The 22,898-nt window shown below is 47.2% G+C and overlaps 1 protein-coding gene across 4 annotated transcripts in view; it reads left to right on the forward strand.

The window, feature by feature from the left end:
- MAP2K5 (mitogen-activated protein kinase kinase 5) overlaps window positions 1–22,898 on the forward strand; it is a 140,434-nt gene that overhangs the window by 112,127 nt on the left and 5,409 nt on the right. For 2 of the 4 annotated variants that reach the window (XM_075431828.1, XM_075431827.1), the window contains one exon: window positions 1,564–1,625. The exons of 1 other annotated variant lie outside the window; for it this stretch is intronic. In XM_075431828.1, the coding sequence (XP_075287943.1) occupies window positions 1,564–1,625 (62 nt within the window). Of the gene's footprint in view, window positions 1–1,563; window positions 1,626–3,927; window positions 3,974–22,898 lie in introns of all 4 variants that reach the window. One more of the 4 variants, XM_075431826.1, reaches the window with a different exon arrangement.

The following is a 22,898-nucleotide window of genomic DNA, read 5'->3' on the forward strand; positions in this document are numbered from 1 at the left end:
TATTGATGTCATTTAGAAGTTCAGAAACAACCACCTCTCCCTCACCCGGTCTAAGTTCAAAGCAAATTTGGGCATCTTCTATCAAACACTCCTTGTATTTAATAGAAGTCTTTGAAAATTGTAAAGCAATTTTGGCTTCTCCTTTTGCTCTTCGGTTACTTTTGATTTAATTGTATTTTCCAGCAGTTTCCAATTGTTTGAATTGGAAACAAAGCCTTAATAAGAGTTCTAGTTAATTTTCTGTCTTGTAATTACCGATCTCATTTTTCTGATAATTGGCCACAGCAATTATATGTATATTTACTAATCACATAGGAGGCTCCGCAGTTGTGTCTATCTGCCACCATTGATAATGGCACACACATTGCGGAGGTGCTTTTATCATCTTCTTTTTTCCACTACATCAAAGCTATTTCCCCGCGTTCTCAATAATGAATACATGCATGCATTTGACACAGTTGTGTGCTAGAGAAATTGTTTGGCTCCCACCAAATGCTGCACGCTCCGAGTTTCTTGCCTGCAGCGCTGGAAGGTTGTATGTAATGATATATTGCTCATCCAAATGGCCAAAGCACTCCAAAGCGCAGTGAGATTAAAATAAGTCATTCCTTTGTTAATTTAAATAGGTGCATGTATCATACTTTGCAGGGTACTTTGTGTAGGGATGTCAGGGAGGAAAAAAGCCGCCGAAAGGTATTTTTAATAGCAAATGAGAATAGATGAGAATGGAGTCATTTGCAGCTGCCTGTTTTATGTGGCTCTCTTGTTCCAACTGTAGGTCTAATGAGATGACACTGGTAAAGTACTCTGCAGTGTAATTTCATTACATCCTGAGCTGTTCCACTATAAACACAGTGGAGCTCTCTGTCATTCTTGGAAAAACTCCGAAATTCGTAAAGCCCCCCTTTGCAAATGGGGATGTTTTTTGTTCCCTGTTTGTATTTTTTTTTTTCTTGTGCTCTTAATTTCTTATTTTGTGGTTTGTTTTCTTTTTTTCTTTCATAAATACTGGGCGGTTATTTTCCACCGCTAGACTGGTAAATCCTACATTTTTTCCTCTTAAAAATCTTTTAAATCTAGAACAGACAGCATATGAGGACAGCCTCTAAAATGAATAAGTGTAAATAAACATGAGTGTAAATAAATAGCAAATGCAGGGAAAGAAACAAAGGTCAACACAAGAATAATTTCACAGCTCTTTGTTAATTACAAGACCATTTGCGTGTTACTTAAATAATCATTAATTTCTCATTTACACTTTCCCTACCTTCCTTTTTACCCTGTGGCTATCATTGTCCTTTTTTCACCTCCCCTCAGTGTCTTTCCACATGTTTTTACCCATTGTGTAATACTCATTAGTTGAAATTCAGTGTTTTATAACACATTCTCCGAAGAATTTGTACCTTTCTCCCTCAGATTCTCCGTGTGAAAAGGGGGCTTTATCGCTTCCTTTTTTTTTTTACTCCTTTTTGTTGTTTTGGTGCTGTTCTATTACTCTCTTTCTAAAAAAAAAAAAAAAAATCTCTCCTTCTGACTCGGCTTCTCGTTTCGCCCCCGTCGCAGGAATCGCCCGTCCTTCCAGCCGGGGAGTTCTCGGAGCCGTTCGTGCACTTCATCACTCAGTGGTAAGCTCGGGCCGCAGCCACGCCGTGCCCTCGCTGTCAGCGACACGTGCCATTAACTCCGCCGCTCGCCGAGACCTTATGGCTTCCCTCGCATCCTTTCCGAGAGGAGAGGGACTTGGGGGCCTTGGGCAGATGGGGCGGCAAAGCTAAGCAAACTGTTTAAATTATGTAAACGTTATTTACACAAAGGGTCGTAAAAGTACTTACAAGGGGTTTTTCCTGTTTTAATAAACCTGCCCTGAATGTGGGTGCGGTCTTGTGCTCCCAGACCCTGAAGGATTCATCTGGGGGGTGGAGGGTCCAAAAAGACTCGTGTGTGTAATAGCATTATCCAGGGCTTTTAAAAATATAATTTATAAATTTGCCCCACCATTTAGAAAGGCAAGCCGCCTTGATGAGTTCATCGGCTTTTCAGTAAGTAATTTTTACAGAGAGTCATATTTTAAAACACACCGCTGGGTAGATTTTCTTTCCTTAAAACTGAGCACTTCATTGAAAACCTCTGAAACGAAAGGAGAATTGGGGAGAGGAGGAGTTTGTAGAAGAAAGAATACAGTTCTGGAGTGACTAGAGAATAAAAATCTTGAGGGTAAGCTATCCTAAAGAAACAAAGTGAAGGGAAGATCTTTTTTTTAACTGTCGCATCCCCCTCACCCCCGATCCCCCCCCAAAAAAGGGGGCAGCCATTTATGTGTGGGAGAAGAAAGAAGCTTGAATTCTGTAAAAACACGGTGCGTTTGACAGAGAAGCCTCCCGTCTGCGAGCGTGCCCGTCCAGGCTGGATGCTAAATCAGACGGAGCCGTCGCAGCGTGCCAGGAGGGAATCCCGCGCTGGGGCTGGGAGCCCTCGGCCCCACACTGATCCGTGGGTCGGGCTCCGCAGCGCTTCCAGCTTCTCTGCTGTCCGCCACGGCCACTGCGGCAAAATTCACCGGATAAAAGGGAATTTTGAATACGTAACGTAGGAGAAAGTACTCTCAGGACTGTCGTAGAAGGTAACAAATAACATGGACACAAAAAGCAGTCTGATTATGGGTTAATTAAAGTAACTAAATAATTAAAGTTTGTGTAACAGAGGCCTCCGTTTTCAGTAGTTTCAGTTTACAAAGAGCACGGCTGTGTGGAGCATTCTGCCGCGCAGCGAAAGGGGAGGGCTAGGCTTTGTGTCCCTGCAAAAAAATTGATGACAGACTGGTTTAAAAAAATTCTTGCTGAGGCGGAGGGAGGGATAACCTGTGTTAAAATTTCCACAGATGTCAAACTGAAGCATAACTGATGGCGGCTAATAGCCTTGTTCTCCCCGGGGACGCAGCTACTTTGGACTGTCAGATTAGAACTGCTGCCGACCTCCGCGTCAGGCAGCTCGCGTTACGTGCTAATGCCCGCATCCTTCGAGGGGCTTGTAGTTATTTGTAGGGAAGGTAAATCGTATCGTTAATACCTCCGATTTACAGCTAGATATAGTTATATATATATATTATCCGATTTCCAGTTAGATATAGTGTGATATCGGCTGTACTTTTTCGTGGGAGGCATTGCTGTTTTAAAAAAGCAATAAGAAGCAGCTATCTACTGCTTAAGCAAACAATTCCTCATAAGTATTAGAGATGTCAAGTGAACGGCGTATCAGGCTTTACGACTTTATGCCAATTACGCCATAAACGCTGGCTGTTTGGATGTAATCCAATTAGTCAGTAGGCAGCTCCTGATGGTCACCTCTGTGCCATGTTATTGTGTTCCTTCATGCAGCTAAGCACAGCCTTCAATAGCTAATTGCACCTGTTGCACGGAAAACTAGGACTATTTGGATGAGAAACATGATCTTATAAACAGGTTAATGCTGTGTAATGAACTATCACCCTGCAGTGTAATGGAAATAAATGTGGAAAAATTAAGGTAGAAACCCCAGGGTATTGTGCGTTCTCCCAAAGCTGTTCCGTGTTAGAGTTAAATTTCCCACCTGTTTGTGTAATACTTTGTGCCGAGCTATGTAATAATCCCTAGCAAAAGGAGAATCAATTTGCTGTGCCTTCCGAGCTGACTGGTTTACAATGATCTCTGTGTTTACACACTTTCGCAGTTACAAACAGTGCAGACCACTACATCCCAGAAGGGAGGGAGGGAGGGAAGGAATCCAGTAACGTTTTGGCCGCTGTTAGGAGCCCTGTCTTCCGTCGGCACAGGATAAAGTTAAACGCATCAAAATTCTTCACTCTGGTGAAAGAGGGTATCTTCAATATTTAAGCAAGCAGAATGAATGAGCACTTGTTTATATATGAACATTTTGTTTTATGACACATAGCATGAAAAAGCAACCAAAGGAAAGGCCGGCACCTGAAGACTTAATGGTAAGTGAAACTTCGGAGCCCCTCTGTATTTGTCTGTGAATGCTTTTTATTCATGCCTGTAGAAGTGTATCCCATTTTTTTCTGCATTTTTCAGTATGTACAAATTCAGTTCTGAACTCTTTCTGGCTTCGGCAACGATTACATATTTACAGAGAGCACACAAACCAAAGGTGGATGGTGATTCCAGGGAAGTTCGTGGGTATTTTGCGGTTACCTGCACCGCGACCGATGCCTCGCTTGTGATTTGGGGTGCTAATACAGAACTTCCACAGCCAGTATCGAGTTTCAATCAAACCATTTTGATGCTCAGTACACCTTTTTTTCAGTTTGTATGTCCAGGGATTGCAGCTTAATGTAGGTCAGTCTTTGTCAGAATGTGCCAGTCTTCACTTTTCAAAATCTGAAGATTGAAAACGGAGGATGTGGTCAAAATACTGTATTTTTAATGCAGCGCAGGAGCTACTGTTTTCACTTACGTTCACGTAAAACAAAATTGGGTTGGCTGCAGAAGAGCGAGTTAATATGCGGCTTTGGTCTGTGCAGAAGGGCGCTCAGCGCTGGGATCTGAGCGCAGAGACCGCTGCTTTTGCTTGCAATCGTCATTTTTGCAGGAAGGCGATAACAGGGCGCCTGCTCTCAGACTGGGCCCTTGTGGCTGTGCGTTTCGTGCAGGGTGCTGGTGTGACTGGTTTTAAGCAGCTAGAAAAATACTGTATCGATTATTACAGATATTTACAGTAGCTTACATCGTAGATGAGAGTTGTGGTCCCCTCTGACTCCCATCAATTAACTTTGATTTTTAAAATGTTTCAGTACTTTATATGCTATGTTTCCTGTAAATTGGAGGTTTGTGCAAAATCATCATTTATTTTCTGTGCGGTAAATATCTAGGAGTGAGTTTAGCAGATTTTAACAAGACGAGGAGACGTTTGCATCGTTTCCTTGCTTGCTTCCATGCTGCGAGCTGCGTGTAGAATAAACAAGTGTTTCTATTGCAGCTATTCTCTAGTTAAAGGCTAATCTCTGAAGATGCCCTGGGGCAGGTATCTCACCATCCAGACTAGTCTCAATTTAGATCCTGGTTAGTAAAGTGTTTAACTGTGAATCTAATTTTAAGGATGTTAACTTCAATAGATCTGCATTTGGAGTTAGGCACCTGCTTAAATACCTTGGTAAAATGAGGCCTTAAAGTTCATCAGAACCCCTCCACGTTGTGGTGCTGTGCATCTCGTGTGGAAGGCTTGCGCTGCCTTATTTTGTCTTTTTTATTAACTTTTGATGGTTGGAAAATTCTCGCAGTTAGTCACATCTGAGAAAACTTGGAACAGGTTCTAGAGATGTAGGCACATTTACCTTGTGCACTATTATGCTATGGCTGGATAGCTTAGCTATTAAAACAGCGGAATAGGGTTTCATAAAACCTATATCTGTTTGTAAATGCACGTTTCAGTGATGCAATAGGCCTGCCACTTATAAATAAAACATCTGCAGATCGCACATACCCCCATAAGTATATATGTATGTTTGTAAGCAATAACACCACTCCAGGGTGTAGAGTCATAAAGATGAGGCCAAAGGGTGAGTGCCTGCAGAACCAGGGAAGTGCACAGATTTATCTTTACAACTACATGCCCTGGAGTGTGCTAGTCCCCTTTTAAGGAGGTATTTTGTAAAATAATTTTAAAATTATAGCAGCTCAGGAGAAAGGAGAAAAAAAAAAAAAGCCTTCCTACTTTTTAAACAAAATCTTTTGCTTAATGCGTTTTTCCCCTCGTGCTACTTTCTATTCAATTATAAATGAACTTGCACCAACAAGTACTAAAGCATGAGGTAGTCTGCTGCTGAAATGAAGGAGTGACCCCGTCCTTGCCTGCGATGTGGCTGACCCTCCTAAGCTGCCCTAAATTCCCTCCTCTGGGCTGAGAGCACCCGGTGATTTTCTGGAACAGCCTGGCTGTTAGCTCAGCAGTCGCTCCCCGGTCAAGCCCTTTACGTTCTCGCGCTTACGCAGCCTTGTCAAGGAGCGCTTTATTTATACAACTCATATGCATATAGCCATTAGCATATAGATGCACGCACACGTGATATGTCTGCATGCACACAGCAGATCTGTACATAGATATACATCTGTGTATCTAAATTACCATACTTTGTTGGCAAACAGGGCCAGAACAAAAGCTGTTAAATATCCTCTGAATTCTAGACTTGCTGCCCACAATACCCTTGCTAATTCCACGTCGCCCATTTCTGAGACCTCTGTTGTTAATTCTGCTGGATGTCTCCATGTTAACTATCAGAGTGCGTGGAGTGATGCAGCTCCCATCAGTGAAATCCCGGACTGGTCAAGGTCAGCTTAGCGTTGATGTAAATGAGAGCAGGATTTCACCTTGTTTCTTGGGTTTGGGGCTTTTTTTTTTTTGTTAATTAGAAGAAATGTACTAGCAAGGATGAAAGGTGTAACACGTAATCATCGTTAGCTTCAGACAGAACAGTGGAGAGCAGGCTTTCTCCCCTATGGACATTAACCATACTGGAAGTCACTGTTTTGTAACCAATTCAGTATAATTAAAGACTGAAAGCAAAGTGAAGGGAGCAGAACATCAATCTTTCTCTACTCTCCTGATAACCGGTGAATTGTTAAATGCATTTTAAGAGCTGACGAACAATACCTGGAGTGCCAGATTGCCAACTCCAGTGAAGTCACGGGGTTACATCAGGGATGGATTTACCCTGTCTATCATGTCAGGAGGCCCTTTTTTATGAAAGTCACTGTGCACATTTTGTCAGAAAATAGGGCCAAAGCCAAGGCTGTATGAAATTCCTGCATAAAGTCAGCCTTTCTGTTACCATAGATATTCTTGCGCAGGCGAACACCAGATTTCCGTAACAGCTGGCGCAAATCGGGTTCCCGTGTTTCCACTCGGTCGCTGCGCCCTCTCTGCCATATACCCTTCCACGAAACAGCACCTAGCATCAGTTTCTTGGTCTGTACATAATCAACGATCTAATTGTCTCAAAGTATTTCAAATTACCGGACTTGTTCTGCAGGAGTGAAAGAAAAGTAATTTCACCAAGCAGTGGGGAAATTGTCCATCCAGGGCAAGGCGCAGCCTTTGTCCTTCGCTGGTGGCTGTTCCGAACCTTGCGCTTGCAGTGGCTGCTCCTTTGTCTCCAGTTTGTTCCCTCTTCAGAAGAGAAAGGCATACGGTCAATTAAATTGAACGTGCTCTTGTTTCGGCACCAGGGAAGCCTGCGCAACGTCTTAGCACATTGCTCTGTCTCTCTTCTCTCCCAACAAGGAAAGGAAAATCGTAACAAGTCTTCTGTGTAAAGATGAATTTTATTTTTTTTATTTTTTTTTTTTCTCCCGTGAACTTCCTGTTTTCGTTTAAAAACGTGGAGTTGGGCATCACAAGCCTGGCTCCCAGGGAAGGGCGGGCAGACACGTATGTATTTAACGGGTGTGATGTGGCGGTGCGGGTGAGGCTTAAGCTCCTACTCGAGCCGAGTGTAAGGGTAGGCATCCGCGGGCTGGTTCGGCTCAGGAAGCCGTAGGTCTGACTGTATTTACGGTATTTTTCAGAAGCTTTCCATTCTAAGCTCTATTTAATGGAATCTATGCATAGTAAGTAATCAGGTCAGAGAGAAGCAACATCCCCTGTTTGAGATCAATCGCTGGCTAATACTTTATCTAGGCCACTTTATTATCTCATGCTGATTCCATTCCCATTCTCCTCCTCCTTTGTAGCATGCACTTCAGCTGTGGTAAAAGTACGTATCGCATACATATTAAAAACATATACCCATTCTATCTGTATGTAAATGTGTGAGACACAGCTGGATATTGCAGGAGTTTGATTTACTAATAGTTATTATCTGTTCTAGCTGTTCAGAGGCAAAGAGAGTTTCAGAAAACAAGCTAGCGCAGAAATTGCCTTTATGATATCACTATCCTGCTTTGGTAATTGTTTAAAATCTCTTCTTTAGCTGGAAGCTTGGCCTTTCATTTTGCAGGTTGTGCGTGCTTTTCAGAAAGCCAGCAGAATTGTTGAAGTCTCTTGTTGGGGTTTTTTGTTAGAACAGCATTGAACTTTACCACGCTACATGCGGCTGTTTAAATGAAAGCGATTTACGTAAAGAAATTGTGTTTGAAATATCAAAAGTCAAGCATGTAGCGGTTATTCCGTTGTGCTTTCTGATGGATGCGTAAAAGTACAGACTTTAAGATGCTGCTTGGATTTATCAAGGAAGGTATTGGGCAAGGAGAGGCTGTGCTTTCGGCCAAGGGTGCAGTCACCTGCTGCGCTTGATTACTTTTACACAGATCTAGTAATTTTTGTTCAAGTCTCTGAATTTTAAACACAACTTGTAGCTTTTCTCCCTTTTTTTAAAATCTAAATTACTGATGCTTTTTATGTTGGTGTTTTATTAATTTAGAAGATTGTGTGAAGAATTGTACATCATCTGTGTCAAAACCACTGACCTGCTGAAAAGCATGTTTCTCTTTGGGTTTTTTTGTTTTAATGCCTAGTGCAATTTTGAAATTTCCCGTTCCTATGCATTCAGCAGTCCCCCTCCCCATTTCAACAGTGGCGTTTAGACCAGACACCCTGATCTCATCAGCTACAATGGGCATTTTTTCAGATAGGTCGTTTCTTTGTATGTTTAAATGTGTTGAGATATGTGTCAAGATATTACAACTCTCAAAAATGGATTCTGGCTGGCTGTTCCCCCATCTCCAACAAGCACAGGAAATCAAAAATGCGAAGCTTTGAAGGAGCTATATTAAGTAGCTGTATTCTAGAGGGTCTGGAGAGTAGCGCTGCTTACCGGGTAGAGCTAAACTTGTTGGCAGCGCGTTGTTGTTAAACCGCTGTCGGTAGCTCTTAGGAAATACTTGTGTGGTTTAAACAAACAAATGGAGGATCAGCGTAATCCTACCTGGATCGTCATATAAACCTTCAGAATAAAGCCAAGAAAATACTGCCACTCGCCTTGGTCAATAAAAGGGATTTCCCCCAGCAGCTAATTTGGCTTTTGCGTTGTAGCAGTGGCATCGCTGACTGCGCAGCTGAGATTGCTGAACAGGTTGGGTTTTCTGACGGTGTTAACTTTTGAGAGAGACCAGAGGGCTGTCTGCACTTGGCTTTGCACAAACACAGCCCATAAATCTTTTGAAGACAGCTTTACAGATAAATGTTTTCTGTCTGCATCTATCTAGATGTTTATGCATCATTGCTGGATCACAGTGAGCCAAGATTTTTCCCTCTTTGGCTAGTTACAAGTGTTGGGGTTGTTTTTTTTCCAAGCCAGTGCAGGATCCCCTATCAGCGATGATTTGTCCAGCATAATATTGTCCGTGCCTGACCCAGTGATGGATAGCTTCATTTGCAAACATTTAGACTCTCCTCTGTCACAATGATCCCAGTTACTCACCCCATGACAAGCAGAAATTCTGACACCAAAACGCGCACCAGATGTGAAGGAAAGGGCGCTCTAACGGTTTCCCAAGGTGAAAAAGTACAGAGCCAAGTAGTTTAGCTGTTGTAAATATGATAAATATTAAACTGTATCCTCAGTCTGTCAGTTCAGACATACAGTGGACAAGGAGTTCTGGATCACGTCCCAGATACGTTGGAGGCAATGTCAGAATTTATATTGCCTTCGTCGATGCTAGGATTTCACACTAGCTATCGAAATGGAGAAATACACTGTATCGGTGGCACTAAATCCAGCAATTACAGAAGACGAAGATTGTGACAAGGCTAGCTTGTGAGCAGCATTAGAGTTTTAGGGTGTTATATTCATTTACTGTCTTCTGCAGCCCCATTGCTCCTACAACCACTGGCTTTTTACAGAAAATATGACCATGAGACTTTCTAACACGCCCTAAAGCTGCACGATGTACAGCACTTTCCAGTGAAATGTGAAAAGAAATGGCTGGAGTTGGCTCTAAGAAGTATTGAAAATCTAAGGAAACGGGACAAAACCAAGTCGGCAACAGCTTAGCATGATGCAGTTCATATTTTTGGTTACTGGAGTCTCCTGGGCTTTGCCGTTTAATTTGAGCAAATGTTTCATTTGGCACTTCTGGTGGTTCTGTGGTTCTCCAGGCACAGAGGCAAATATTTACATCTCGCTCCTTTTGGTAGCAGAATTGCAAATCTTTCCGTTAGGATACATTGAGAAGTTGTGCCTTTGTCTTGTTGGTATATTCATGTCAACTGTCTTCCCTACGTATTTATTCAAAATAAAAACAAGCAAACAAAATCTGCTAACGGTGCCAAAAAGAGAGCCACATCTGTAATTCCCAGAATATCATCCTTCCTGTTCCTACCAGATCCATCAAGGAATGTGCTCTGACAGGCGACTTGAAATCTATGTACAATCTTTATTTGTGTAATAGAACTGGAATTTTAAATTGAGTCAGATGCACTGGATGGATTAAAATTGCTGGCATTTGTGTGGTACCAGCTACTTGTGGGTCCATATTCTGCTTAGCACCTCAAGACGCTCCTGCAGTATTAAATAAGAGTAGTAATTGCCTCTGAATAAGCGGGGTATAAAGCGGGAGATAGAGATACGGCTTCTTGGTGGCCGGTGTGCATTGTGCCTCCAATCCCTTAAGCAGATTTGTGCCGGTTGTTCTCGCATCCGCAGAAATTCAGCTGGAGGAGCAGGGCCTGAAGTAGTAAAAAATCAATTAATACTACTTTCTAATTTGTGCGGTTGACAAAAACGCATATAAATAGGGGACATTTTTCTACTGAAGAGGGCCGCGCTGAAAGATTTTTAATTGGATTTTCATGGTGATTGACAGGGTTTGATGACGACAGTAACTTTATTTGGCCGGACTGTTAGAGCCCTCTTGTGCGGGGCTTTTTTTTGTTGTGTGGTGGTTTTTTTTTTTCCACATTAAAAAAAAAAAAAATCATCTTTTTTTTCTCCACTGAATCCCCGGCGGAGTAGCAGTGCCTGTGAAAGAGCCTTTTAGCACCTTTGTTGCAGCCATCCCTGGCGACGATTGGGCCCAGCTGGTAGCGGAGCAGCAAATGCGCCTCGCACAAAGAGGTTGCGTCTCCCGGCTCCTCCGTTTCAATAATTTTAAGAGCCCCAGAAACCTGTTGAGGATTAGAAGTAGCTTTAGATGTGAAATGAGTGTTAAGTATTAGTAATCGGGAGATTAGGGCCCCGGGGACAATGGGAGATAAACAACTGCAATTAAGGCAAATCTGCCAGAGTAAACAAAATTTAGCAGAAACAGATGCCCGAACCATTTTGGGGGATTGATTGGAGGGCACCGAGGAATCGATTTTTGTCTTGTTTACACTTCCAAACCCCGGTGATAAACTGGGAGGCTAAATATTTCATACAGCCTGATTTTGGTTAATTTTTTTTCCGGCTCCTCACAGTAGGCCTGCTCTCTCCTCACAGTGACCAGGCCCGAGCTGCTTCGGCGTTCACAGGGAGCAGCTAATTGTCTATGAAGGGCCCCTGTGTTTAAATGGGCTTGACAGGAATTTAAATTTTGTTTCAATCAACCTCTGTGCTCACAGCCTGCTCCAGTTTCTAATTTTTAAATTAAACATGATTTTTTTTTTTTTTCTCCATTTTTTTTCTTTTTTCCCGAAGCTGCGGCCGCTCCTCCGAAAGCCGGCTGCTCGCGCTCCCACCCCCGGCAGCTGCCGCAGCCCGGGAACGCGCGGGTTTATGAAGGCCGTAACAGCAAAGCACGACGAGCCGCAGCCGTGGAAAAGTTCATTGTCCCATAAATGTGCATCTGCCTGCGCGGATTTAATGGGAGACGCTGGGGTAAACGCCCGGCTGGTGTAAATCGGGATGGCTCCGCCGGCGTCTGCCTGCACGGCTGGAGAGAGCCAGGGTTTCCACCCGGGAAGGGCTCCCGGTAGGGAACGGTGGCATTAAAATACAAGTGTGAGGATGGAAACGGCTTGCGTGGCCTCGATCGCTTGTTTAGTGACCTTGTGAGAGATTCAAAGGACTTTCCCCCCCCACAAGCCAACTGGCGGTGATGCGTTTTGCCGCCTTCTCTGTGTTTTCAGCAGGGCTCCGCGCGTTTTGTCAGTCGCAGCTTCCTACCTGTGCTTATTCTGCTCCCGGGACAGAGCGATTTGACGGCGTGTTCATGCTTGGTCGTGTGATACGAAGGGTGGGTGTCAGGAGGACGGGGCCAGACTCTTTCCAGTGGTGCCCAGCAACAGGACAAGGGGCAACGGGCACAAACTGAAGCAGAGGAAGCTCCAGCTGAACCCGAGGAAGAACTTCTTCCCACTGAGGGTGACGGAGCCCTGGCCCAGGCTGCCCAGGGAGGCTGTGGAGTCTCCTTCTCTGGAGATATTCCAGGCCCGCCTGGCCGCGGTGCTGTGCAGCCTGCTCTGGGTGACCCTGCTTGGGCAGGGGGTTGGGCTGGGTGACCCACATAGGGCCCTGCCAACCCCTACCATTCTGTGATTCTGTGGTACTTGCTTTACTTGGTCTCTCTTTACTAACCCTGGCAGACACGGGAATGTTACTTTGCGCTGATGCAGGCGGTGTGTAGGCATGGAGTGATCGTACGGAGTGCTTGTAAAACCAACCTGTTCATCTGCAGAAACTTCATGGTGAAAATGCTAACGAAGTGCGAGCTGTTTCATTCTCCCTTTTTGCTTCCAGCTAGATCATTTTCTGAAGTGTTTTGGTTTTGTTAATCGTTGTTATTTGTGTGTGTGTGTGTGCGCGCACACGTGGATGCACACAGCATTTTCTACTCCAAGGTTTGGGTGAAAAACATTTAGGAGATTGTTTCAGTTTACTCCACCTTAGTGATTTCCCCCTCCCCCCCCCATCAGTAGAAACCAGTTTCTCAAAACAGTTGTTTTCTCCACCCTTCTTCCCCGGTCCGGGGGAACAGACGGTCCCTGTTTGAAGGCAATACTACATCAGGTCTTAACGTCAGACTAGCTCTGGTGTCGATGAGCCCAGGCCCATGCTGGTGGTGGGGCGTGAGATGGAGACACTTCTGCGGGTGCATCTGCATGAACATTAGAGTTCAGGTCAGGTGTGCCTTTTTGGTGTGAATCTTCTGCTCTCGCAGAGCTGCCGCACTCTCATTCTCATCACAGACAGGTCTTGAAGCTCAGGAAGTGAATCGATTTCAAATGAAACCAAACCAGAAGATGTGCTCCAGGCACACACCTAACGAGCTCCAGCGCTGTGTCCGCAGACCAGACCGGAGCTGGTCAAAAGTAAAACCTCTTCCATCCATGAAACACTGCACCAACCATTCGCTCTGCAGATCTGCTTCTGTTGTCGACAGCTTGCTAATGTTGACATACTCCATCAGCCTTGGGCCACTCTCTCTGTTCCTCTTCTACAGCTCTTCGTAACCTCAGCGGCACTTGCGAAAGCACGCTCCAATTATATTTCGGTTGCCTTAGTGTTTTTTAAGAGTCATCACAAAAAATAAACAATACCTTTGCTGGGAGTTAGCTCGTTTTGTTAGCTAAGCACCGAGAAGCATGCCAAGTACAGCTACTGGTTTAGCAGCAAATATCAGAAGCAAAACTGCTGGGGGAAGAATGATCTGCAGATGGGCAAATAGACTCCTCTGCACCACAGCCAAAACCAAAACTCTGTAGTGAATTTAAGACTAGTATATGCCACAGAAAGAGAACAGCAGAGATCAGACCCATCCCCCTGTGCACGCGCTCCCACCGTGGGGTCCTGCAGTAGAAGGGGACGGAGCTGGCTGAAGGCAGGTCCACACTAGAAAAGACAGAGGAGCCGCAGTGATTCACAGAATGGTGGGGGCTGGAAGGGACCTCTGTGGGTCACCCAGCCCAACCCCCTGCCCAAGCAGGGTCACCCAGAGCAGGCTGCACAGCACCGCGGCCAGGTGAGTCTTGAATATCTCCAGAGAAGGAGACTCCACAGCCTCCCTGGGCAGCCTGGGCCAGGGCTCCATCACCCTCAGAGGGAAGAAGTTCTTCCTCGGGTTCAGCTGGAGCTTCCTCGGCTTCAGTTTGTGCCCGTTGCCCCTTGTCCTGTCTCTGGGCACCACTGGAAAGAGTCTGGCCCCGTCCTCCTGACCCCCACCCTGCAGATATTTAGAGGCATTTCTAAGGTCCCCTCTCAGCCTTCTCTTCTCCAGGCTGAACAAGCCCAGCTCATCTGACCTGAAACAAATTCCCTCTGGAGCCTGGTGGTGAGTTGCCAGCCTGGACACATCAGTCAGGTGCACAAAGGGTCTCTGAGGCCCCGTTTTTAGGGCCACCAACACATCGTTTGGCTATGGCCAGTGTCCAAAGCCGCAGAAGAAAGTTGCAAGAAGGATTTTAATCATAATGGAGGGGTCTGTACTGCTGTGTAAAAATGGAAGTTCAGGTGTGATGTGTGGACAGTCCCTCTTCAGGCTGAGGCTTTTCCAGGCTGAAGTTGAGCTATTCTTCCGCTTGCTCCATCCAATATGCTTGAGGGCTGCCGTTATTTAAAGACACGTTCTGTAAATTGCAGTGGAATTTTGGTGCTTCAACAAAACTACTAAACCAGCCGAAAATCACTTGCAATTAACTTTATCGTGTAAAAAATAAAAGCGCATTGGTGCAAGTTAATCTACAAATAGATAAATAATATGAAAAAAAAACCCAACCAAAGAGGAATCTTTCTCAAGAAAAGAAGGATAAACAAGAAATATAAGCTCCAAGACTTCACCGCTTGGTAGTGTTACCCATTTATCTTTGCTTGATACCTTTTGCATGATCTTTTCTCTATCTTAAATATCATCAGAGGGATAAAATCATTAGTGTGCTAATCTAGACAGCCACAGTTCTAACACTGACCTAGGCTAATCTGCCTTTGCAATTTCAAGAACTATGTTTGACTCCTCTGAAAGTAACCTTAAATTGTGGTCTTGTAAGAATTCCAGAGCTGTATCCTTCAGTCCTTCTCCTAATGAGGTTATGACCAAATGCTCATTATAATTGCTTTAGACTCCTTTTAATTTTCAAGCTTATTAATCATAAGAAGAGTTATTTAAAATTGCATAAATTAATCTTAGATTAAAAGCCCATCAAAGCCTCGAAACAATTAAGAATAAGTAGGATTTCCCTGGGGCAGCAAGTTTTATTTTAATAGTGTAGTCAGGTGGATATCAGAACATTGAAGTATGGTAGTGATTAATGTATGCAAAATTTAAATGAGAGTTTTTAAATGGCAAATCTAAATCACATATTGACCTAACTGTAGGCTTTAACTGCATTGTCTGTCATATATTTAAACTGTTTAGTAATCAACATTTTAATTACAGCGTGCGTTAGGGAGGCCGTGCAACAAACAAAACTCGCCGCTTCCCAGCACCCTGCGTGGAAGTGTTCAGCCGGCTGGGGCTCTGCTCCTGGCCACGCAGAGTAAGGAACGAGGAAAGGGAGGAGAAAATTCAAGGAGACTAATGACACTTGATTTTGCTGATGGGTGTGTTCTTGTCCCTGCTTCGTCTCCACCCAGAAAACGCCGCCGATCGATGCGGCTTTCTGGCCCTCTTTGCTAGCCTGGCCGTTCTCTGTGGACGGATCGGTCCGTTCTGCTCTCGGAGCTGGCAGAAGCTACAGGCGGTGTCCTCGTGGGGGTCGGAATTTCTGTGAAAACCCTACCTTCTGGGTGCTTTCGTCTTGTGACTCTCGGGGTCCCTGTGCCCTCAGCCTGCCCGTGCCACCCACAGCGTTGCAGACTCCTGCAGATCTGTGGCTTCGGCCGCTGCCACGGGTGATTTCACTCCAGCAGCTGGCTGAGAAGAGGCTCTCGGGGACGCTGCATTCCTCACCAAGCACAGCGAGAGGCAGTCCTTGCCCTCAATCTTCGCTGTTCTGAGGATAGGAACTGGGAGAGAGAACTGGGCCAGTCAACACTTGGTCCCGATCACACACAGCCATACGCGTACGCAGGAAAAGTTGGTACTTTATGATTAGACTTGCTGGTTTTAGGTCCCATCGCTGCAGGTGCTGCATGGAAGAGACAAGGAGGCTTCATTTCTGGAGGAGAATGTCTCTCAGAGCAAGGGTTGGCCTTGCTGGAGCTCCGGGACACTGGGCGCACGCCTTCTAGACACGCGTGCTGAACCTCCCAGTCTCTGCTGTTCCACGCGCTTCAGGCGCTCGCCCTTTTCTGTAAAGGGTTCAGATCACGCCCTGAAATTGCAAAAGTAAAGCAAGAGATGCAACAACCAGATCACACTTGAATAGTGTCTGGCAAGCTCTTTTCACCCGTTTACCCGCTCTGCGTCTCCACGGGTCAGTGCGAGTGTCGGAAGCCTTCAGATTTTTTGCCCCGCTCAAGCCTTAGGAGCGAGCGATGGAGGGAAGCCCGCTGCGTGGAGCGGCCCCAAGCAGGGCTCCGACACCTCCTGTGCCTGTGAATTCGTGATGTTTTGGGAGTCGGCAGTAGAGTATTGGCCTGAGGATTCCTCGCTGCTATTCCTGGCTGCGGGAGCAGCAGTCGGCCTTGTGGATAGCTAGCACAGATAATTAGAACAGCGTTTAGTTTGGCTTGTCCTTGGAGGCAGGAGCTCTAGATGTAAAATCCTCCGCTACTGGAGGCAGTGGTAGAGTGGTGAGATCTTATACGTGCTGAGGTCACTCGAGGGGGACACGAGGTCAGTCTGGGGTGTTTTGGGTCACTCAAGTCTTCATGTCCCCAGGTGTCCTGGGAAGATAGTCCAGTTCCAGAGCTGGGGTCTGTGTTTCTCCTTCTGGAGGTCCGACGTGTTCCCATTAAACATGTGAATGGGCAAGAATTTCCTCTCGAGTCTGTGCCCTCAGTTAAATTACGAGAGCTGTAAATAGCATAGACACATCGGTAGCGATCGAAGAACGAGCTGGGATGAGAACTGTGGTGCGCTATTTCACAGCCAAGTTCTTGTTTTCCAGAATAGTGGGGCTTCTGCTGCTTCAGCCAGCCAGGGAGGAGTTGCCAGCCGGGCTTTTCCGACTGAACGTTTGCCCTGTGGCCATCTGGTCAAGCTTGCCTTTGGGCAAAGAGGGCACCTGCAGTGGAGGAAGGTGTGGGGCGTCCCAGCTGATCCAGGAGCAGAAGCAGCGTCGTGGTTTGGTCACGGTTTGCGCTGAGTTACTGCAGGCACAGGCGGGAGTTGTGCTGAATGGCTCTCGGACGTGGTGGGGTGGAAGCGGGTGCAGATGCAAACAGACGGGTCCCACGTGTCCTGCGGGCAGCGATGGGGCTGTGCAGAGCTGGGCCAGAGGATGCTCTTCCTAGGTCGCAGCTCCTACTGCCAGGGAAGCCTCGCCAGCGTCGTCAGGGATTAGGGAATGGCAGGAAGGGGAGCAGGTTTCCAGTTTTCATTTTATTCTGAGAAGGTGCCCCGGTGCTCGGAGGTGCCATGTTTTGTGCAGGAAGAGCTCTGAGTTGATGCATCTGCTGCACCACGGAGACGCTCAGTGCGCGAAGCAGTGACGTGCCATTTCCAGTATTGCCTAATAAAGTGCTTCATGGTCTGCTCCCTCCCCCCTTTAAAAAATGGCGTCAAAATTGCATGTTAAGGGGAGAGTGAGCTTCCCTTAAAGCAGCCTGTAGCCATCAGTAATATTTATTTTCTCTATTTGTTTTAAGCCTGTGAGGACTGTGGTTTCCTCCATACTGTCCTGATAGAGCCCTGACCAGCAAGCGTGCAATGCCCCTAGCCCTGATGTGCCATTAATGATAGGTTAATGTACAGTATAATGTTTTTTGGACTCTGGGTTCATTACACTTCTGAGTGCAAGGTCCTTCTGCAGAGCGCCCAAGGTCCCATTGCATTATATCATGCAATAAAAATACCCTTTTCATATCACACGCTAATAAACTGTATTTGAAATGCTGTCTAAGGGCACTGCCGTCGTCTTGCTAGTCTGTGTCTGCAACAGTTGGGATCTTCGTATTCTGGTTTTCGTTATGCTGGATTCAAATTTTTAAATGAGATGGCATAATTTGTCTGTGCTTCTTTGTAATAAATGGAGGATTCCTGTAGAAGAGAACATTAAAAGGATGGCACTGTTGCAACCAACAGCAAAGCTGCGTATTTCCTGACGCGCTTTGTGTAAGCGTGAGGTCTTTTATTGTCATTTCTAATTTGCTAGGTGGTGTGGTTACGTTTGGCTGTCGTGTAGTCGTCAACAGAAGCCTTTAGTCTCTCAAGTGGTGTCCCTCCTCCTCTGTAATCTTAGGGCTCACGCTAACGTCTGTCCTTGCAGCTCGCTCCCGGGAAGATGGGCTTTTGGGGTGTCGACAGGCAGCCCCCAAGTGCTTGTGACCGTGGCCGTAGCCCGTGCTGGCTCTGCTGGTTCTCCTGCCCACGGCGTTGGAGACGTGGTGCCTCGATGGCACAGCCAGCGCTGGCCTTGGCCACGCAGCACGCCAGGGCAGGGAGCCCGCAGCGATGCTCGTCTCCCTCAGCAGTCTGCTGCCCAGAGAAGTCTGCGGGCGCGGGATGGTGTTCCCAGGGTCCTGCCCTTAACCTTCGTGTCCTGGTGCAGCTCTCCATGCTGGTCCGCAGGCTCAGGTGCCCCGGGTCGCTCCCCAGCAGGGCAGTGCGGTGAGCCTGGCACGTTCTCCGGGAGAGCCGGGAACGGGTCGTGCTGCCCTCCCCACTTAACCTCTTGCCGCTCCCAGGCAAAAAAAACATGAGGACGTGATGTTGTGGGCTGGATATGGATGCACTGTCAAAAAAAAAGAGCAGTATTGTTGGGCGCTGTTTAGGATTAAGGTTCCTGTCCATGTCGTCCCCGTCCTCCTCCTGTCCTCCACGCCAGGAAACGCCACCCTGTCATTTTTGCACATTTACGAGGAAATTGGTGACTGACCGGTATTTCACGTTGGGAATGTGCTTTGTCATCTTCCTGGCTAGGGTCGGTAGCTGGCCTGTTTCACGGACTCTTTAAACCAGTCTCACAGTGAACACCCACTTGTTTTGTGCCTGGAAAGTCCTCTGAAATCGCAGAACCGTTGCTTAAGGGATGTTATTTATTGTCTCCCTGTCCTTTGGCAGTTTGACCATTGCTTAAGGGATGTTATTTATTGTCTACCTGTCCTTTGGCAGAGTTTGGGAGCCTCAGCGCTGGTCCAACCCTCCTTGGTGCCATCCAAACATAGCGTTTAGAGGTGGCAGAGGAACCTGTTTATGGGCTAGACTCTTGCGAAGCTTAGATCTTCCCTGGACTTGTGTGTGAGAATCGGTGGAAACATCGGACTAAAGAGCTGCAAAGGTTCAGGTAGCCCAGATTCGGGGCTGCGGGTGAGGCACAGGCTCTGTGTTAGGCTTTCGTCTCCCCGGGACAGGTCACCCCCACTTCTACCAGCAGTGTCGTGAGCGGATCCGGAGCAGAGCTGCACACGGTGCTGGAAGAGGCTCGGGGGTCTGCAGGCCCGCCAGGGATGCGATGCGAAGTCTGTGGCAATCAGCTCTGGGTGGGGTAATAGCAGAAATGAAGGTTTCTCAGGCCAGAGGAGAAGGCCGTGAGAGCAAATTGCTGAATTTTAAGGGTAGGTAAAATTACAGAACTTTTACACTTGAATAATGGCAATTTAATTGACTGAGCTAAATGATTGATGGTTTGCAAGCAATGAGTTTGAATTACCAGGGCTGTGTGCTCAGGGGGGCACTGCCCTTTTAATTTCATGTCAGATATTTAAATCATTTACATCCCCCTCTGCGAGGCGCTCCCCTTCGAAAGAGTTAACCCGTCTGGCGGGACACTGCAACTGGAGAAATGTACCCTTTATCAAGAGAACGAGATGCGACAAGTTCATTTAAAAAGCCTGGTTTGTCATTGTTTATCTAATTTTCGGAGTTGACACACAAAATTAGGCTGGCTGACACTCACGCTGGGGCTATCCCCGGCCCCGTCCTCCCTGACCTTTGCGGCTCCGAGCTCTGCTGCGGGCTCGCCGGTGGCTGCTTCCCCGCGGGTACAGAAATCGCCGCGCGTCCCCCGGCCAGGGTGAAGCAGCCACGGGGAGTGCTTTGTGGTGGCTTTTCAGTGTATTTTCTGCTGCTTGGGTCTGCTGGACGTCCTGATTGCCACGTATTTTTGAGGCTGGGTATTTAAGAATTGATAAGGAGGTGGTTTTAGCCTGGAGAAGAGAAGGCTGAGAGGGGACCTTAGAAATGCTTAAAAATATCTTCAAGGTGGGTGTCAGGAGGACGGGGCCAGACTCTTTCCAGTGGTGCCCAGCGACAGGACAAGGGGCAATGGGCACAAACTGAAGCAGAGGAAGCTCCAGCTGAACCCGAGGAAGAACTTCTTCCCTCTGAGGGTGACGGAGCCCTGGAACAGGCTGCCCAGGGAGGCTGTGGAGTCTCCTTCTCTGGAGATATTCCAGCCCTGCCTGGCCGCGGTGCTGTGCAGCCTGCTGTGGGTGACCCTGCTTGGGCAGGGGGTTGGGCTGGGTGACCCACAGAGGTCCCTTCCAACCCCCACCATTCTGTGAATCACTGCAGCTCCTCTGTCTTTTCTAGTGTGGACCTGCCTTCAGCCAGTGTGGACCTACCTTGCAGTGTGAAATAAATCTGTGTGGGAATATTGAAGTACAGCAGGTTGCTTGTCTTTGGTTTAGATCACTGTTGGAAGTCAGGGCTGGGATTTTCACTTGTGTCTGAGACACTGAGTGACCAGAATTTATTAATAGTGTCCGAGCTGTTGTGACTTTGTTGGTTTTTTTCTTTCCTGAGGTGACGGTCTGTCCCAGCCCCGTGCGGCAGCCCGGGCATGCCCTAGGCCTGGAGAGTGGGCTGCGTTTCTCCTTCAGCAGTTTTAATGTTTACCTGGGGTTTTTTTCCCTTGTTCCTTCCTTCCCTCCCTTTCTAATCTCCCTGCCCCTTCTCCCCACTCTCCTTTCCACAGATGTTTCCAGTTGAGGGCTCTGGTTTCTGAGGTGTGCGTGTTTCGGACTGCAGGAGTTAATGCAGTACTGTGGATGCCTGAAAAGGGGGGAACGGGGGACGAGGTGCTGAGTGGTGGCAAAATGGGGAGAACGCATCGGGGTGACTTTGTGAAGAAGTTGCTGGGAGCGGAGGAGGCTGCTGCTGGTGCAGCCGCAGCGGCTGGAGACGCTGGAGGAAACCTTAATGAGACATTTCGGGGTGCTAAGCCAACTGCAAGCCCCTCTTACGTTGTTTGTACCACGTTTTCACTGAAAATGGTGCTGTAAGCAGGCCCAGGGCAAGCTGGATGGACTCGTGCCTTGTCCATGATTCTGTATTGCTCTTTGATGTCCGTTTTTATTGCGGTTGCAGGCCTGACCGCAGCAGGCAAGGTGCTGCTGGGCAAGGTGTGGTCTAGCGAGGTGAGGCGTTGGAAGCAGCGAAGTGGGTCTGGCGTGCACAGGCCATCCGTGGATGTTGCACCTCCTTGTGCCGCTGGTGACCTCCTGGCTCTCGGGGCCTGACCTGAACGTGCCGTGGGCTGTCTGCCGAGATGTGCAAAGGCAGGTCCCACCGACGTGGTGGTCTTAGCTTTGGTGGAAATCTCTATTCTCCCGTTCCCTATTAAAAAAGAAACAATAACAACAAAAAAAAAACCCCACAAACAAAAAAAACCCAAACCCCAAAAAAGAGTCAACAGATTCTGAGAAAGAGCTTCTGGTAAAACCATCCCTTCAGCCTGAGAAAAATCCTCCCTAGACCAACATAGTCTAAACCCAAGGAAAATCTAAATGGTAGTTTCAAGTTAAACTTGTTCCTAGGGAGGAAAGTGAGTGTGTAAAACCCCAGGCTTCGATGGAATAACCTCACAAAACAAAGCAAAAAGGGTGACCCGTATGGCTAGCTGGCGTTTTCAACCATGCACAGCCTGCAGTTCCCCTTGGTGCCTTGCGAGTAGCTTGAGCGCAAGGATACGCCGGGTGTGAGACGTCTTCCTCTGCGGGGAGTCTCCCCATCGTAAAGGAGATTCATGGGAGAAGCGGACGGGCTTTAATAGCTGCTTTTTAATTGCCCCAGTGCATCTGCTCTGCCTTGTCTGTGGGCTCTAGATGGCTCCTCCCTAGTTCTCACTGCCGTCCTTGACTCTTGTTTAAGAGGCGAAACAGCTACTTCTAGGCGAGCTTGCTTATAATAAACATTTATAATAAACATTTACCTTACTCTTGCACCTTTTGCACCCATAAATAGCAAAGTGCTGGGCAAAACACGCCTGCACTGATTCTCACAGCACCCCCCTGAGAGAGCAGAATCATTTCTTCCCTTTTTCGCCCCGAGGCTGAGGCAGACGAAGCCGCTTTGCGAAGGTCACGCTGGAAAGCGTGTGGCGGCTCGGGGATAAACTCCAGGACCCTGCCTCTGGGCTCCACGTCGCGCCCTTTCCTGAGTTGTTTTCATAGGTGGGAATGAAGTAAAACCAGGAATATTTCAGGTTGAATTTGTTTGGTGAAACGGTGAAACCTGAACATGCGTGGGACATCTGGAACAGGAGATAAACAAAAGAAGGCGCAGTCTTGCTTTAGTGTTGTTCCTGACGTGAGACGTTCAAGACCAAAGCTCTTTTCAGTAAAAAGAGCCAAGCTCTTTCCAGTGGTTCCCAGCGACAGGACAAGGGGCAACGGGCACAAACTGAAGCTGAGGAAGCTCCAGCTGAACACGAGGAAGAACTTCTTCCCTCTGAGGGTGACGGAGCCCTGGCCCAGGCTGCCCAGGGAGGCTGTGGAGTCTCCTTCTCTGGAGATATTCCAGCCCCGCCTGGCCGCGGTGCTGTGCCCCCTGCTCTGGGTGACCCTGCTTGGGCAGGGGGTTGGGCTGGGTGACCCACAGAGGTCCCTGCCAACCCTGCCATGCTGGTATTCTGTAAAGATTTCTGGTAGCCAGGGGCTGGAAGGAAAAAGCCATTGTCCGTGTGCTCCGTGCCGCAAGCGTCTGGTTACTTCAGTGCAGCATTTTAAGATC

This window comes from Opisthocomus hoazin, chromosome 10 (genome assembly GCF_030867145.1).
Source record: "Opisthocomus hoazin isolate bOpiHoa1 chromosome 10, bOpiHoa1.hap1, whole genome shotgun sequence".
NCBI lineage: Eukaryota > Metazoa > Chordata > Aves > Opisthocomiformes > Opisthocomidae > Opisthocomus > Opisthocomus hoazin.